Source organism: Morone saxatilis, unplaced genomic scaffold (assembly GCF_004916995.1).
Source record: "Morone saxatilis isolate NCDOM2014 unplaced genomic scaffold, NCSU_SB_2.0 Contig24, whole genome shotgun sequence".
Classification (NCBI taxonomy): Eukaryota; Metazoa; Chordata; class Actinopteri; family Moronidae; genus Morone; species Morone saxatilis.
The window spans coordinates 4,596,531-4,615,612 of NW_023339807.1; the positions used below are offsets into that span (position 1 = coordinate 4,596,531).

A 19,082-nucleotide genomic window follows, 5' to 3' on the forward strand; every position below is an offset into this window, starting at 1 on the left:
CCTTTCCTCTCCTTTCCTCTCCTTTCAGCAGACAGGCAGACAGCCGGAGCTGAGCCACGGCAATCCCACTCCTCACTGTTGCCACGGAGAGAGAGGCAAGGAAAAGCAGTCTGACTGCAGCTGGATTTGAGGGTCATTTGAAGAACACAACCAGGCAAAGCGGAGACAGGCTCCATTTTCAGCTCACGCCAAGGAACCAGAGCCCTCTCCCTCTCTCTCCCACTCTCTCACCCCCCACCCTCCCCTTCTGCTACACAACAGCTAAATCAATAGAAATGACAACGCAGTTGGAAGGTCATTCGCGAGCACACTGAGCTCTGTGGTGGAATGCTCTCCGATACGTGGCACGGAGAACGAATGGAAAAACAAATAAACATCCTGCCAGCGCTCCTGCTCGTCTGTCCAGCTCTGATCCAGGAAATGTACGGAGCTGCTACAGTTCCTCTGCTTTCTATACATCAACATGCAAAATGGAGCTGAGCGTAGTGCTGCTGCACAGTCTTATAAAGGATATATTGTTTCCATAAGCTTTCTATCAGCTACCCTGCACGTCTGTGCACGCACACACATGCACCGTCCTCTTTATGTAAACAGCCTGAGAATGAGGTACACGTGTTACACTGGTAAAATCCACAAAATGCTTCTCCCTCTCACTAATGAGCTACCAAGCATGGTCAGACACGGTGCCTTCACAACACAAACAAACTGCTACAGCTAGAATATTATTATTACTAGTCTAAGCTACAGAACCCACCAGCAGCAGACACACACACACACACACAGAGAAGCAGCAGCAGCAGCAGCAGCAGCACGGGAGCAGAAAAGCGTCAAAAACACATAACGACATTAACACAGAAAGAGCAGAGTTGCTTGTGCGTTACTCACAGAATATTCAATGGTCCCTTTGGGTCTCTGAAACGACATGCGTCTCCCATCCTTCTTCTCTGGAGTCTTCTTCTGGCCGGTATCTGAAAGCAAGCGAGGCAAGGTACGCATTACATTCATGTTCCTCTCTCCCCAGCTTGTCACAAGCTGCCGTTTCCCAGCCCCGTGGGTAGACAGCTCATTCGTCAACAGTGAGCGAGCCAGCCAGCCAGCCAGCGATGTGAGCTGTGAGCGCTGGACCACTTTCTCTCGCTCTCTCCCTCTCTCTCCTTCTCGCTCTGCTTCTACCCTCCTGCCCTCGCTCTCCCTCTATCACACTGTCCTCTCTCTCTCTCTCTCTCTCCCTTCTTCCTCCTCGCCCACCGTGCAGCACAATGACAGCCGATGAAACCGGTTCACCTTGCCTCCCTCCCTCCTGTTGCCTCTCACAGCAGACAGAGACCGGGCTGACCTCCATCGGGGCAGTGCCGCTCTGGATGCGAGCCCAAGAGGAGTTGAGGAAGATGGATTCGGTTGGGAAGTGGGGGGTGCTAAAGCTGGAGAGGGAAAGTGGGGGCTCTACCAGAGGGTGGATGGAGGAGAAGGGAGGGTTTGGTGCTACGTGTTGGTTGGGTAATGGGGGGAATGTAGCATGGTAAAGAAGAGGGTGGAGGTGTAGAGCTGTAGTGATAGCTCCAGCTGTTTTTCAAAAAAAGCGGAAGATAGAGTAATAAGAGGAGGACCCCAATGGCAGCTAGGTTTAGTTAGAGTGAAAGAAATATATTACGGTAGAGGAGACTGGCTTTTGGTGGATAGTGACAGAAGACGATGGAAGATTGCATGTGAAGAAGCTGGGGGGCTGGGCGAGGTCGGGAGAAGGCGAGAGGGTGGATGGAATGTTGAAGCAAGTAGATGAAAGAGAGAAGCAAAAGATGGGAGATGAAAGAAAGTGGAAGGGGACTCTTGGGAATGGAGAAGATCTAGAAAAGGGGCTGACGCTTGTCTTTGACTTAGAGCGGAGAACAAGCAGCATGGGAAAATGGGCTTGAAGAATAATGTGCAAGGCTTTGTTGATTGGAGCCCGGTGTGGGCCTAGAAAGGAGGCGATTGGAGGAGGTGAGCGAGTTTTGGTGAAGGATTTATGTTGGACCTACGTTGACCCCGTGCCCTTCTTTTGTAGGTGTTGCATGTGACAAATTAGTCCCTTTATTCATGGGTTTCTCATCAGGCATCTCAGATAGCTCCAAACATGAGTCATACACCAGTGTTGCTATTTTTGGGGCTCAGGACTGCCTGGCAGAAAGTGAGAGGGGAGGGGAAATGAGAGCTGCTTCAGGTGTAAATATCAGTGTTGTAAAGATGATATTGTGGGTGCCGTTCATGAAATGTAGGCTAAGGCTGGCAAATCTATGGATCTAATACTGATGCTGTCAAATAAGGCTCGATCCCATCTTATGTCTTTGTATATAAGACTATTATAAATTAGTTCTAGTATCTTCCTTTCATGGTTTTCAAAGCTGCATTAAAGCAAACTGATATTTAGGGAAACATTAGAGCAGTGATTCCCAACCTTTAAGGCCTGTGACTCCTTAATGCAAATGAATGGCTTCTTGCATAGATGAGTCTTCATGGGTCCAATCGCTTCTGAGGAACACAAACCCAAACCAGGACCTGTGTTGGCCCAGGTCCAAATTTGACACTAAGTAGATTGTATAGGGTCTTGTTTTACTGTCACAGGTCTGTGTGTCGATACGTCCAATACCTGAGTGGATCTAAATGGAAATCCGTAGCAGTAGAAGAACTGACAGTTATTTCTTTGAATGTGATTTACAGATATTCAGCTAGTTAGAAAATTATTATCTTTTGTCTGAATATCTCCCACGTGGCAACAGAATGTGTTATTGTTGGTGCAGGTAGTGAATTTAGGACTTTATTTCTATGAATTAGTCTTTGGAGCATATAAAAGAATAATTTTTGGAATCAACGTCTCTGACGACCGGGACATTTTCTCAAATATTATTAGTAAAATTCTCCTGTTTCGACCACAGGTGCTTGTTAATTAATAGCTAATCATGTCTGCGTTTGTGTTCTTTCTGGTCAAATCAACTGCAGTTTGGACCTGGTCTAATTATCATCAGGTCTGACAGTCCCCGTGTTCCCTTTGGATTAGACTCTCTATTAAAAATGAATTGAATTCAGGTTTGGGTAGGTTCTTCAGACATTTTGGACCCATAAACCCCTCTACTGCTCAGATTGTTCTCTGATTGATAATCTTAAAGAATGAAGAGGTGGAAAAATCCACTATTTCATTCCACAAGAAAATCAAAAACAGAGAAACACAGATTAGATAAACGTTTAAAAAAATAAGAATTCTGCATAGAGGTTGTTTGCTTTTTCTAATTTCCAATCCCAGGGATAATCCCATGATCCCTTAATGATTCACCTGAACGAGTACAGCCACTGTATTAGAGCATAAATGCAACAATGAACGGCCGCGTTTCCTCAGCCATCATATTTGCAATACTAATTATCATTTTTGTATCATCTACAAATAGAACCAACAGTCATCTCCTGATTATCTTCATTCAATACTGGGGCATTTTCTCATAAAGATCTTAGATTTGGTCAGCACTGCCTAGCTAAGGTAGTTTATAAAATAACCTGTAGCACTATTGTATTATGAGTTGTGTAGAAAGAACACAATGGCTGCAAAAACTGTGGGCGTGTGCCAAATCAATTATTCAATATCCAAATAAAAACCTTGGAAGGATGATGATGATGATTGCGTTTTAGTTGCTATTTAGAGGCATCACATCATAACTGTGATTCCATGCCTCCCTGTTATGAAATATAATCCACCATGTCTCTGCTTAATTGCAGGTCATGCCAGTGCGGCAGACTGCATGTAACCTGACTCAGTTAGTAAACAGCGGAGGTGTTGATCTGCTTTGTTGGCTGCAGGACTGCAAAGACAACAAAGATTTTTTGCTTTTTTCGTGCTTATACACAGCTGTAAACACCAAACTGGTGCAAATAATACAGAATGAGAGGAGAAGGAGAGAGTGACAGAGAGCGAAAGAGAATAACAGATATGCATTAGCAGCTGCAGGGGTGTTTGCACATGGTGAGCCAGTGATTGGTCTAAAATTAAACCTCACCATGGATGGTGGCACAAGAAATGGGCATTTTATTCACACACCAGACACACAGCAAAGCTCAGCGCCGGGGCATCTTCAGTAACAAAGGCTCTGGTTTCATCCCGCTCCACAGGCAGCCAGGAGCATCTGTTGTCTCTAAATAAGCTCTGCTCCTATAGAGGGAAGCTACTTCTTAAGTCCACAAATCATAGCCTTTTTGTTTCATATGATCCATCCGCATCCAGTGATGTATTGGAATTTTGATTTCCAGTCAAGAAGGGTTTTGCCGTCAATATACATACATATATGTATTTCAGCTTTGATTAGTCCTGTTCTGATACGCTGTCTTTGCTTCTGTACCATAACAGTAACACGTTGCACGTCACGCATTGAGACAGCATGATATAACATGCTCAAAATGGCAGAATCAGGAGATGCAGAGGCTGCACGGGAAAGGCGTGAAGAATTGCGCCTGTGGTCAATGCCAATCTTGATAAAGTAAACCCGGTTATCTTTGCTGAACAGCACAGTGGGAACATTTCTAACAGAGGTGAGCCGAGGTCCCCAATTATCTCATTTGTTGTTCAACCAAGTAAAACAAGTCGCCACAGCGTAAGCTATTTTACTGTTGTCGTTTCCCATAAAGAACATTTTACTTGGCTCATTAATGGGCTGAATTACAATTACACTGGGTCAACTGTGAGAGAAGCTGTGTGACTCGGTCAGACACTGAAAGGAGCTGCTGTGTGTCAGGAAAAACAAAGGCTGCCTCTCACCAATCTGGGATGTAAACAGTCACAAGAAGTCATGCCTATCTGAGCAACTCAACGGAAAAATGCGTGACAATGGCCAACCCCGCTGCCTCATGGCAACACAACCCCGGGGCAGACAGGAGCGCCGCAGGTATCAGTGGGAGCTTTCGTCCTTGTTGGACAAATGATCACAATTAAAGAATATGTGAGTGACTTCTCTAGTTGTGCATTAGGTTTGACTCTCACCTCTCTGCCGCTCCATTTTTAATATGGCTATGTGGGGGTCTGTGACATGAAAACTGTGATAAACACCCTGCTGAGTGACATATTTTTTAAAATGAAGCTTCTTGAGGACAGAAGAAAATACTGAAATAAGTAAAAATACTGTTTTCTCTTTTCTAAAGAGAAAGTTAAGTCTTTCAAAAAGGTAAACATCTATTGTGTTAGCATGCATGCATGCGTTTTCTCTCTCTGTCCTAAAGAATGAAAAGAATTTCTTATTCCACAAGTATTTTGCAGTTGCTCGCTGACGGTTTCTTGAAACGACTTCACTATGAAAAGCTTGTGAAGAACAAAGCTTCAGTAACTCTTTCATATCTGCCATTAATGGATGTCTTCTGTGATAGAATACACAGAAAAAAGAAACAATGTATCGTGTCTCCATTAAAACACACAAACTATCTGTAAATCTGGGAATTTCAAGTCCAACAGCTGCCAAGGAATGCAAGGATGTTTCTCGAGCTAAATGCAAATGCTACTGTACTTGACTCTATAAAAGCGCTGTGTTCTGTGCCCGTGCAATCTGTTGAGTATGAATCACGCCTGCTAAATATATAGTTCCCTTCTCTTTGTACACAGCTATGACAAACTGAAGCAGGCAGGGAATAGGAGAGTCAACAACTATCTGAAGAACATTCCCTCATGGTCTGATAGAATACACAAGCAGCCAATTTCCCTCTGCTCCCTTGTTTTCCTGCTGGCTATACAGCCCTCCCCAGATGCTATTTTTAGAAAACCCCCAAACAGTACGGGGGGCACGAGCTCTGCACCACAGCCACACTGAACAGGTGTTGTGCAGGAATAGTTAGAGAGCTGCAGACTTTCCTCAAAAGTTTGTGAGGTAAGGGAGGACAGAGTCGGTGGCACAGCAGTTTGTCGTACAAAGGGGGTCGGAGACAATAACAGAAATACCAGTGAAATGTAATGCAATAGGCCTGCAACACAGTGCACCTTTGCGTTTTGTGGAGCTTAGAATAGTTGGTGTTCGTTAAGACTGTGTCGGAGAGTTGCTGATTCAACTTTGTGGTCATTTTTGAGGATATTTGCTTTATATAGTTACCATTGATTACCATCTACAATGTTGCATTGGATCATTATAGGCACTGCTGCAAATCAATGATCAAAATTATTAGATATTTTGCATCAATGTGATGTGGGTCAAGTATGTTGTTGAACGTACCCATTGAGTGAGACGTCATGAGAGAATTTTATTCATTAAGGCCAGTTATATTAACAAGACTAAGTCATGCTAGCAGCATTGTGATGCTATACTTACAGCATTGCTTTCAGAATGCTACTGTCAGCAATGCTAATATTGGCTAATTAGCACTGAACACAGTACAGCTGCGGCTTATGGGAATCCAATTCATTTTTCCAGGTATTCTGTAAACCAAAGAATTGGACAAATGACATTTTGGACCTGATGATGGTGCTAAATGAAAAGCGAAGGGATCCACTGGGATCATGAATGTCTGTACCTAAAATCATCCATCCAACAGTTGTTAAGATACTTCTGTCTGCACCAAAGCAGAGGGCTGACTGAATACAAGAATGTATTCATTAGTCGCACTGTGCACACAGAATGTTGTGCAGCTCCTCGTATGTAAAACTACATACACTGGCTGTTACATCTCCTCTAACAGGATAAGACAGCATCATTGTGGGGATTCTGGACATTAATGCACATAAAGTCATTTTTGACTTTCGCATCTATCGGCATTAAAGTAACTGAACAACATCAACAGCCCTCTGGCACAGTTTATGATAGCCTGTAACGGACACATTTTCAAAACAGAATAAGCTTGCTGGCTAGTTAAATCAGAATCCAATAAGAATGTCAGGTAAAGAGATAATAAGGCTGTTTCACAACACAAAACAATATTGCTTTGCCATTAGTTTTTTTTGCCCTGAGAGGAAAATGTGTGGTGACACAGGCTGCTAACTTTTTGCAACATCTTCCAATGTTGAGTGGGGGATGTGGGGAGGAGGAAGCAAGGGTCAGGATTTGATCTGTGCACCTGGTTGGGTAACGGATGGGTCATTTTGTGTTGATCAAATCATGCAGCACACTTATATAACCGCCTGACAGAGACAAAAATCTGTTCAGTTCCTGTTGTTTCAAGAAACACAAGTATAAAACAGTAAAAAGAACAACTGTGAATGCTCTTATATTGCGACAGGTAGTCCACAGTTGTTGGACGATAGATGGAGAGTCCCTACTTCTGACTTGAAGTCAAGAGTCTGAGAAAAGAGACTGTGATCGGCCAGTGAAATGCTTACTCAAATAAAACGGGAGTGAAAAGTGCTGACTGTCGCACAGTGACAAACCCTGGCTTTAAACTTAAGCTGGTGGTGGCGTTATCTTAACACCAAGTCGTTAGGTGGACGTGACAACTTTATTACAGCTAGGAGGAGCTGCGAGTTTCTCTTTCTCACGTGCAAAAGGAAGTCATCTATAATGTATCGCAAGCTACTGTACGTAATTACATAGCATAAGCAAAGTATTAATGCAGTCTGAGCCTGAGAGCTGAGAGTTCACGGATGGTGTGTGTCGAGTATTGCTGGTGCCAGGGCCTGTGTGTGGAGGCTACAGAGATCATGCTGCTTGAGAGAGGAATCTCTCACTTCATGTTTGGCTGCAGACAAACACACAGCCAGACACACACTCCTCATTTAATGACAGCGCAACATGGATGGATTATCTTGTTTCTACTGTCATTGGTTGCAAACAAATAAAACGAGGGCACGATTTCTTTAAAAGGCTGACTGCTAAAGGAGTGGGGTCCACCAGAACAAGGCAGACGCAAGTTGTGCCCGTCTTTAATGACCAGATCACATTCAATAAAGCTAGGTTTGTTGTTCTAAAGAATTTTTAATACTTGTAATGTCTCCAACCTGCAGGAAAGTAATTACACTTTGGATCCTCTAATTACTTCTCTCACTGTAAGCTGCTGGAAGATAAAGGCAATATATCATCCCAACAACAGCAAATATCAACTTTCTTAGTCAACAGTCCCATTGTCTCAGAGGACTTATGAATACCACTGAATGGAGGAGAAGTGCCAACAGCTCTGTATCAAGAAGCAGGCCATTATTGCTGCGTAACTCCACTATAGTGCTAGCATAGGCTGTAGTCTTTCCCCTGTAATGAATATACAGTACATGGGTCTAGTGGAGCTGTCAACCTAAACACAGAGAACGCAGTGTGACAGGCAACATCCCTTTGCCAACACTCTCAGTACCACTCAGCTCTATATTACACTGCCAGCCTCCGCGGACCAGCCTATACACCACTCAGCTTTTATGGGAAACTTTGCTGAACTGCAGTTTTGTGAGCGTGTGGGCAGGTCCATGCTAGAACAGGAGGCACTGGATCTGCCCTGTCCTCTCATTAACACTCTCCCCATGCCGGCTAATCACACTCCTGTTGTGTCGCTGGTAATTCTTTACACGGCGAGATGATTCTCTCTCCACATTCTCAACATTCGAAAGCCAGACACTGGTCTGCGCTGGGGTGCGTTAATGCTCTCTTAACCACTCACACACCCCTTTTAATTATTATTCTGACAGCGTGTACATGACTGTTTCCATAGTGACGAACCCGGTGCAGACTGAAAGGGAAAAGGTGTCATTAAAAAGTAAGAGTGGCAAACCTGTCTGCATTATACAGTAGTGGTTACAGCTGGGAAAACTGCTTCAAATCATATTGTTCTGGATAAAAAGAAGAAGCACTTAGACTGCCTCACTGTAATCATAATGACACAGTAACCATAACCAGCTATGCTACTGAGGTTGTTAACAATTTATTAACAATAAATGTCAGCATACTAGTCGTTTCCCTTACATATTTTTCAATATGTTTTTGTTTGAAGCCGTTTTTAAACAGGGAATCTATAGACACTGTACAAGTCTCTGTTATGTAATGCTCTTGTTACTGTGCTCACAAGAATAGAGCAATAATAATTAGCTGATTAACTGATTAGTCAATGGACAGAAAGAAAGAATGTGAACTCTTATGTTATTTATCAAGCATTGCCCTGTTTCCAGCCTCACAGATGTGAAGATTTGCTGTTGTTCTTTGTTACATATCGTGTTAAAATAAATATCTTTATGCTTTGCACTATAGGTCAGACATAACAAGTAACCTTGGGTATCGAACCTCAACACTTTTTTGGTACAGACCAAAATGTGTCCGTAGCAACAAGTATAAAAAAGCATTTTACAGACCAAACTATTGATCTTTTAATAGAATAAATTAAGACAGATTAATGGATTATGAGAACTGCCCTACACAAGTATATATCCAGAGACACTGACACCACTATAATGAAACAATAACCTGCACACCATGAACCAAGAAAAACTGCGTTTTCAACAGTTTGTTTCTCACTAACACGTTTCGATCCGCAGCTAAAGCGGCTGAAATCAGGAGGTCCTGCTTGAGCTCCAGACCTCCCATCCTCCTCCTCCTCTCTGCTGTCACATGCATTCAGACTCTTCGCTCGCTAATCACACTGTGATTCCTCCAACCTTTGGCGTTAACGTTATTGCACTTGGAGCAATATTTCCTTACAAGTCAAAGTTGGGGGTGGGAGTGTGTGTGTGTGTGTGTGTGTTGGGGGGTAAAGGGGGACATGATGAATGGTAAGGCTCAAGCCTAACGCTGAATTGGCTGGATCGATGGCGATGATACATATACATAATGTACCCTCGCTGTAGCTTCCACAACAACTCTGTGATTCATCTTTTATCATGGCATTAATGCATCGCCGTGACTCAACTCATGTGTGGTGATGTGCAAAAAGGACCAGTGTCCATTCATTACTATTATTATTATTATATAATCACCCTTAATTAATAAAGTAATCTTTTGATTGCCTCAAGAGAAAATTCTTGGTAGAAGAAAAATGGAGCAGGGTTGGCATGAGCACACTTGTGTCGTCCACCTTTGTGATACAAAAGAGCATCTTTATCGGTTTATGTCGTCCTTTGGAGTCCTGGCACTTTGCATCTCGGCAGCAACACTAACCTCTCAGGTTACAGCTTCAAATCAATAGCAGGAGAAGTGATGAGCTCAGCTATGAGAAACACAAACTCTGCATTATCAGACCTCCTTATTGAGCCAAAAGCCAAGGGTCCAGTCAGGTTTTGAACCGGCTACTGTACAGTACAGGCCAAATGCAGGTACAGGGAGTAATACACTGGGGGAGACTGGTGCAATATATTTCTTTACATTCTGTAAATAATAAAAAGTTACATTAGATCGGTCGTTGGAAAGTAACTACGTACATTAACTTTTTCCATACAGTGGCCACTAGTGGAAATCAGGGGATAATGGTAAATGCTGATAAGGAGTATAATCCATATAATATTATCAAACTTATTCAGCATAGTTTGTTATACTGAATTTTTGCAAAGATTACCCATCCCCTTCTAGTGGTCATGCTTGACCAAGGAAGGCTATAGCAGCAAATGTGTTGAGCATGAATGCGTTTCATTGCTCAACTTTTCATTTGTGAGATAGTCAATGGGTTATCTCTCCTTTCAAAAGTCACACCATCATGCTTTCAATAGGAATTTAAAGTAGTTAACATGAGTATTTGCATTTTGTGCTGCTTCTCGAATATCACCATGCATCACTTTTGTACTTTAGTTATTTTACTATAGACTAACTAAAGAAGAATTAACTTATATAAATCAACAGTTGAACTCATGCTTGTTCAGTTATATACACCCACAATCTTAAGCTAACACTCAGTTAGTTCAGTCGGTAGAGCTGGCGACCCATATACAGAGTTGCTGCAGCGGCCCGGGTTCGAATCCGACCTGCAGCCCTTTGCTGTGTGTCATCCCCTCTCTCTCTACCCACCTTTCCTGTCGATCTTCAGCTGTCTCTATCCAATAAAGGCATGAAAAGGCCAAAAAAAAAGATATAACTTTAACACTAGCTTATGGTAGCTAATGTTAGCTTTTAGATACATATTGCAGTATTGCTTTTGTTGTTTTTGTATGAATGAAACAAAGAAGATAAAACATGTTCATTAGTGAGCTTTACTGGTGCTGGCAGGTGACAAACACTCTCAAAGATTGTTGTAGGGACTTACAGAAGAAAACAAACAAGCCCAAACTCACATGAATAAAATCAAATATTTAAAGTAAAACTGATCTACAAAGGGAAAAAAGGGGGAGGGAGAAGACCAAACTAAATATTTACATAAACTGTTGGAAACAACTTAAAACCAGACATCTAGAGAGGATGAGTAAGTGAGGGCAAACATGCTGCACACGTCACACTTTCTGACTGCCTGTGCACGGCACAAGGGGAGAGGGAGAGACCTAGGCGCTGTTGGTGGAAGAGTCATTCTATGACGCATACATGTAATAAATTCATTTGTAATGATAGATTTCTCTACTTTCCCAGAATGGTCCCAGACACCATATCTTTGTGTCCCAGATGCTATTTTTAATATCCCTTGGACAATATAACATCCTTCATTTTGAGCGCTGGTTACACCTGTACATTATAATTCCAGTAAGGGAAACAGTCCTCACCACTGATCCCATAAAGCTAAAATGATTAACCTTTGCTCCCAATTTAAAATAACACTTTCACATTCATGGAGCCACACCTAAATACACAAAATATCGCACAACACATAAGGAAGTGAAGCCCATATAATTTAAAAAATGACTACCAATGGTGGCATATAACCATAGGACTAGACAATGAGTCAATACAGTCAATTCAGTGTTGTACAGTATAAAGGTTTCTCGATCATTGCAAAGATAATTATTTACACAAACAGAATTTAGCCTAATGCCTGACTTCTGTAGTTTAACTGTAGTGTAGGGTTAATGATATAGTTGTCTTCATCAACATCTTAAAACAACCTTTATCTATGCCTACAAACCTACAGTGAGCTTTAATAAGCAGTCTTTGTAGTTGTGCCATGCCTCTTGAAAACTCCTTGAATCTTTTCAAGAGCTGCATTTGCCTCCCAGCAGTTACGCTGCTCACACGTTTTTCACCATGAGAAATGAGGTGCTACCTGACCTCCTGCTGGAGAGTGACACCATCATCTGTACACTTGATCACAAATGTCTCTTCACACTGGCACCCCACTGGCTAGCTCATAAAAGTTAGAGAAATCCTCCCAATTTGAGTTAGAGAGCTGCTTTCCCTGTTTTGATTAACAGAGCAAGTCCATCAGCTTAAAAAGGCTGAAGGAAAAAGAAAGAAAGTATGATCAGTGGTAGAGAAAGAAAGAAAGTATGATCAGTGGTAACCGAAATCCAAGCTTCAAAACATGCCTTTAGAAACTCCAGTTGATGTCATACCCACACTCTTTTTAAGTCCATGGTTTGACTTCTCTGATGTTTTTAGTCGGGAAATTTCCACCACAGGTGTGGAGTCCTTGAATATGAATATGTTTCCAGAGACTGGGCTCTCTTTTCAGCTGGAGAGATGAAGATGCAAAAGATGCAGTTGAGTCACTCTGAACAGGTCTTAATTACCTTAAACGTCAACGGTACTCAGCATTTGTGCTCATCATCTGGCCTCTTTTGAAACATCTGCTGTTGAAAATATCTTAAACCCATCTCGGAAATGGCAATCACGACATGTATAGTGCTACTCAGCTTATTGGCCACATGTACTGTATGTCTACTTTAAATCCTTTGAGGCCTCATCAACCCGTTACGTCTTGTCATTGGTCGCAGGCAGTTCTCCTTCCTCGTCACACAGACCTAAATTTGTTGCTACTAAGCTTAGCCTCTGTTTTTCTCATAGGAGATGCACCACCCTGTTAGTGGGACAGACGGTCATCATTTTGGTGACAAAGTCCTTGGAGAAAGATACAGTGTCAGCGCGGTCACTGATACTGTTGACTCTTGAAACACAGTCCAGTTTGTGTGGACAGAGCATCCTTGAAAAGCCAGGGAGCAGTCATTAGTTCAGATCCTGAACACAGTTCTCTGTGTGCAAAGCAGGTGTACTGTGCTGCGGGCCGGTGATCGCACTGGGACTCCTCCTGCCACTTACCTTCCCTTGACAGAGCCCTAACAGATCCCAGGAGAGTCTTATAATGGCATGCAAGGCGGGTGACATGCTGAGACGAACTGCTCAAGGACTTTCTGGAAATTAAGGTGATTAAAATCACCTATTACAGCGCTGAGAGCATCAGCAGATTGCACTTTCTGAATCATCCTGATAATTGCGGCAGAGTTGGTGTCAGCCTTCGGGTGAATGTGAAACAGTGACAAATAAGTGAACACCCTGGGGGACAGAGGGAGAACTTAGAGATGCAGAGAGGAGTTCAATGTCGAGAGGACAAACCTGCTCTTGCACCGTGGAACTGGTGAATCATCTGCTATTAATATATGGGCACACAATCTGTTTATGTGGTCTCATGGACACTTCACTGTAACAGTGCGTCCGGGGTTAAGCTCATGCCGGATCAGTAGTGCTTTTGTAATGTGTATTCCAGTACCTAACAAAGCAATACACACAATTTTTAAGCTGTATAATGAAAGACAAGAGAAAAGACATTTTCAGGCTGTGTTCCTTCAAGTCTAGTTCAATGCCATCACCACTCACAGGGGTTGCAAGATAAATCGGAGGGGTTGGGAGACAATAAACAGGATAGGAAAGAAGAAAAAAAAATACCCTTTTTTTCAGAAGCTCCTCTAAACTTTTTTCGTTTTAAATAATGGTTTTTACCTGGAGTTTTACCTCTTCAGATATCTAAAAATTACCCAAAGTATCACTTTTGGTCATAACCCATACACAGATACTGGGTTGGAAGGTCTTAAGTGGACATTGCTATACTTATATATACGAAAGGTTATGATTCATTGCACTTGAGCAACGGAGTCTGCTGTATAAGTCTGATGTATAATATATTACTCCATACTTAACTGCTGCAACCTTGCACATTTTTAGTTCAACATCGATCCAGTTGGAAGATCTGATTTAGAAACAAAAGGAGGGCTTGATATTTAAGTGCTCTCTCAGAACATGGTTGAGATTACTTTTTGGTTTTTGGTTTGCCAGCAAGTCTTCCCTCTCCACCGCAGACTTTACACAGACATGTTAAAACCTCCCAGCACTGCCTCCACTGTGCTTGGGAGACCTTTGGCAGTATAGTTTGAATGTTATATTCAGTCACAACCCTCATCACACAACTATCCCCTATGAAAACAGAGGAACTACCTTTCAGAATATCCCGTCTTTCTAATTTCCTCACAGAATTCTATCATCAAATCAGACAAAGAGAAAAAACACACTACAAGACATACACACTACAGTATCTGTTCAACCAGTGTACTCTCTCTCTCTCTCTCTCTCAGGACATCCAGAGTCATAAGCTGCTGATTTCAGCGGAGACCAGATGATCTGCAGGAGCATGCTGTGCTGTAGCATGTGTCTCAATGCCTGCAGATGTGGCAACCTCTGTGTTTACAGTATACACCTTAAATCCTGCCGCCGTGTCTCTAATAGCACTTTTAAATCTCTCCATTATGTCCCATTTTGCCTCCTCGCGGGTAAGCCTGCAGGGGTTTGCACTCAGTCTTTGCAAGGCTATTCATCTGAGTCACTACTGTATCTCCCAGCTAAACCAATTCCTGGGATAGCTGTGACACGTTAACACTAGTAACTACATAGAAGATGGCAAACAGCCTTCACAACACTATTCAGCATGTAATTCATCATGTCGCAGGTGTGACTTGTCAAAGCAGCTGAAAGCTAAACTACATCTCATCATGCCTAACCACCCGTGTGAACTCAGACTTTGACACACGTTCCAGATACGTTTAGAAAAGCTCAGGGCTGTCCCACTGTTACATCAGAAAGGGATTCAAAAGGCACACTTTTCAAGCGGTTTATGCAAACGTTTAAGTAGTTTGCTCGAGGCAACTGCCCACAGTTTGTTATTCTGATGCTACAACTGGAGATGACCATTAAAAAGCCATTGGAGTCCACATGCATGCAAAACAATTACTGTGTGTAGCTGTTCCTATGAAGGCAAGATCCAGTTTGAGTTTTCATCTCTTTTACTTGAACATTACTGACACGCAACAAAATAATCAGAGCTCAGAGGTTAACTTACGAGCTTTCAGATCAGATGGGGCTGTAAACTGGGAGAAAATAACTAATCAATAATGGACATAATCATTAACTGCAGCCCCAAGCCACTTTTCACAGTCTTAATTCAGCAGATGGAGATGGCCCAGGTGTCATCATGTGACTTGTGAAATGTAGAACTTTGGTCATGATGGGGTTGATCACATGCCCCGCCTCAGGTCAAGTCTTAGATGTCGGATGTAAATGGCCCCTTTCATTTTCTCTGGCAAAAACATTGCTAACAATATACACTTTTATTCAGAAAGTGAGCAACAAACCCTCACGTTACCGCCCACTTCAATGCCTCAGCCCCAAGTAATATGAACTCTCAAAGCGCCGTCCCATTCCTCACGCGGCATTTGGAGCTAGGTCATTTTCTCTCATGTGGAGTGACGATCACACAGGTTTCCGAGGGGGTTAGTGTGGACTGAGCGACTGGGCCTGCCATTCAGTGTTCAACTTGTCAGACAGCCCATTGCCCACCCATGGTTCACCAGCTGCCTCCGTGCCCATCCTCATCTCTAACATCTTCTCACTTCCACCACCTGACTCCACCTCTAGTTAGGTCCACTCTGCGGCGGAAGAGAGAGGCACCGGGACTGCTAATGAACCCGGCTGCCATCCGTGGCGTTTTCAAGAGCAGCATGTATCTGATTAATCTTTGTCCTAATTAGATCGAACAATTAACCTGCCTGCCACCAAACTCTGGAGCCTGATGACTCTGCGTGAGCTGCAAACCCCCGTACACTGAACCAGAGCGGGGTTGAGAGTGTGCCCTCACACCGCAACTTTCTGTGTTTTCAGAACAACCAATTAATGCTAGCTAATAGCGCCAGGCATTCTGTGTGATACTGGCCGAGAGCTCGGATCTGCTCCTGCTTTTCATTTCAACAGCGCAGCATTTTTCTGCTTTTAATTCAAAGTCAGAGAAGCCAGTGATGGGTCTCATAATAAATTATGTGTAAGAGGCAAAGCAGAAAAGAGGGGGGAAAAATCCAATCTTCATTAACATGCAGAAACTCCCTGATGTGAAAAGCCTTGAGGACATACTTGTTCACTCACTGGCTGGACGGTTTAAACATGCACTGCCTGCTGATCTGAAGTATTCCGAATGCCTCAGTGTGTCCTCGCAACAAAACTGGACAGGCAGAGTGCAACCACTGAGGACATGGACTGATTTGTTACGAGTTAACATCAGTGCAGGAAAAGGAAATTACAAATGCACAGGGACCTTCAGTCCTATGAATACACTGTCCAGGAAGTCTTGCTTAAAATTGTGTGCCAGTTACATCATGTATTTGCACCCCCATCCACAACCTAATACATGCACACATTTATGAAATATATGAGAAACATGATAAAATAATGGGGTCTGGTGATTGGCAGACATAGGTTTGAGAGTTGCAAAAGTTCATTAAAAGTCATGCACAAACTGGTATGGTGTGATATGCAAATCGATGTCTAAATATTCGTGTAAAATCAGAAGATGTAACATTTTTGTCCACTCAACTTTTGTATGCCACGATGTTCAACTGAACACGTCGTATTTCAGTGACAGGGAGCGGTGGAAATAACTACTGCTACTACAACTAAAGTCGAAATAACATTTGAACAAGCGAAACTTAATGAATAGAAAAGAGCCGAATTTAAGGGTGACAATTATTGCTTATTTCTAGATTTTAACCTTTGTCTTATCAGGTAAGAAAAGTACCCAAGGAACGAGGACACCTTAAACTGAACGATTTTTAAAGGGAGTTTGGTCCATCGCTGTGCAGGACCGCTTGCGTTGGAGTTTTGGTTTCTTTTGAAAGTGACGTCTTTTCTAAAACTATAAGCTAACGGAGCTGTATGTTAGACTAACCTGTTTTGGAGTGCGCGGTGTTACTGTCGTGTGTTGTCCCGGCAGGTTGTGGTTGAATTTGGACAGTCTCCTGTCCTGGTCCGGGTCCGGGTCCGGGTCCAGGCCACAGTCTCTGAGTGAACACGTCCCTAACGACTCTCACGCTGCTGCCCGTAACAGAAAATATGAAGTCCATAACGCCACCGCTGCCGAACCTAGCTAGGTTAGCTACAAACAAAACTTTCAAAGTATTACAACGCCCGCTGTCATTGCGCCAAACGCAGTGTGAGCAAAACGTAACGAGATTAAACCCGTGGTGTGAAAAGCCTCTGACACTCTATTACATTCCGAAACAGGAAATATGTGAAATGCGTCAACAAGTGGCAACTTTTTTTTTGCCAGTGGTGGAGTCAGGCTGTGCAACGCAGTTTGGTAAAGGATTGGCTCCTTTAACAGCAGCCCACTGCCCTATTGGCCTATATTACACACGCTGTTTACTGCAAGTACTGTAAATAAGTAATCAGAGATTTTTTTTTTTTCCATTTCTAAATATACACAATAATTATAAGGTCTTTGGAAGGCAACATTTTCCCTAAGCAATTTAATTTATTGAATGTTAATGGCAAATTAGATTTTACACTTAAGAGCCATATTCTACCTTCTCTTATAAAGATATTTCAGGCCTACTACGTTTAATTTGAAATGAATAATAAGATGAAGATGCAGCGCTGATTGGAGGCAGACTTCTAAAGGTTATTATAATTCAGATCATGAACTGAAAAATTTACTTTAAAAAAAATCATTACAAATAAATACATTAATAAATACATGCATAAAAATGCAACCCTGCTCAACCTACACCAATTTCCATACTGTTGCTAGGATATTTCATAGCCATTAAGTGTGTGGCTTTATGGCACCCAGGAGAATGACATCCATCTAACTCCCACCATAATAACATTCTAATAAATTGAGACTTTCACATTCGTTGCCAAAGTACACTTCTGCGCCTATATGTGACTCAAGGGGGCATAGTGAGACCTGTGACATAAGTGTCTGCTCGTCTAGTGAGGGATAGAAGGAGATGGCATTTGCGGTGCGTAAATGAATGTGGAAAAGTGGAAAACAAACCGGCCAGAACAGGGTGTAATAATTGGGCAGCAGACTCAGGTAGTGAACTGGGAAGACTGTGATGCATTATTCATTCTCAAGGGCAGAGCTGTGGGGAAACAGGGAGTCAGGAGTGTAAAGAAATCCTGTCATGTTTCAGAATTAGAAAAGTGTTCAAAATGGGGCCCTGGTTTACATTTGTTCACTGATTCACATCAGAAAAAGGGAAGTGTTCCTTTTCAAGCTGTAAGTCTGACAGGGGAAGTGCCTGTGTTTCTCTCCTGGCATCTGTAGTAGGTGGGCTGAGGCTGAAACAGCTGTTATAATTGAGTACAGTGAACCAGTGTGATTTGAGACTGAGTCAGGGCCATATTCAATACTGAATGTGCTCCATCTGCTGGCTGCATTGGGTAGCGCATGCTTTAGTGTCCCTCAGTGAAAAGGTGAACAGCAGCAGCAATCACAATAAAGAAACACAGTGACACTTTATATTAAACGGCAAACATATATTCACCATTGACTGAGTACAGAAGCATACTTACTCATTATTAGTCATTAAAAAGCACTTATTAACGCTTTATTCTGCATGACCATATTCAACAACTACAAGTTTTCCCTCAGTTACTGCTTATTGATAGTAAGGATGGAAGCTCTTGTACATGAATTATGAGCTTGATATGCTTTGTTCAGTATGGGCCTTATAAGGTTCTCCCTTTATAACATTTAATAACATTTGTATTCTTATGTAATAAAACACAAACCTACAAGTGTTAATATAGCATCCAGAATATCTTAAAAGTGAGCACTTGTTCATAACTGTGTAATACCTCAAAATTAAACACTGATAGTTTAATTAATTGTCAAATAGTTAAAAGTTAAAGAAATTTAAATTCAAGTTGAATACAAATAGCTCAAAGCGTCTAGTAACTTTGTCGCATATTGAGAAAAGCATATTTAAGGCTGCTCAATTAATCGAA

At 42.4% G+C, this 19,082-nt stretch overlaps 1 protein-coding gene across 1 annotated transcript in view; it reads right to left on the reverse strand.

Annotated features, from left to right (window-relative positions):
* The window catches only part of oxr1a (oxidation resistance 1a), a gene marked incomplete in the record, with an annotated part of 146,826 nt that overhangs the window by 43,984 nt on the left and 83,760 nt on the right, over positions 1–19,082 (reverse strand). Inside the window, 1 exon segment of the mRNA XM_035671759.1 lies at positions 886–968. Within this exon segment, the coding sequence (XP_035527652.1) occupies positions 886–968 (83 nt within the window).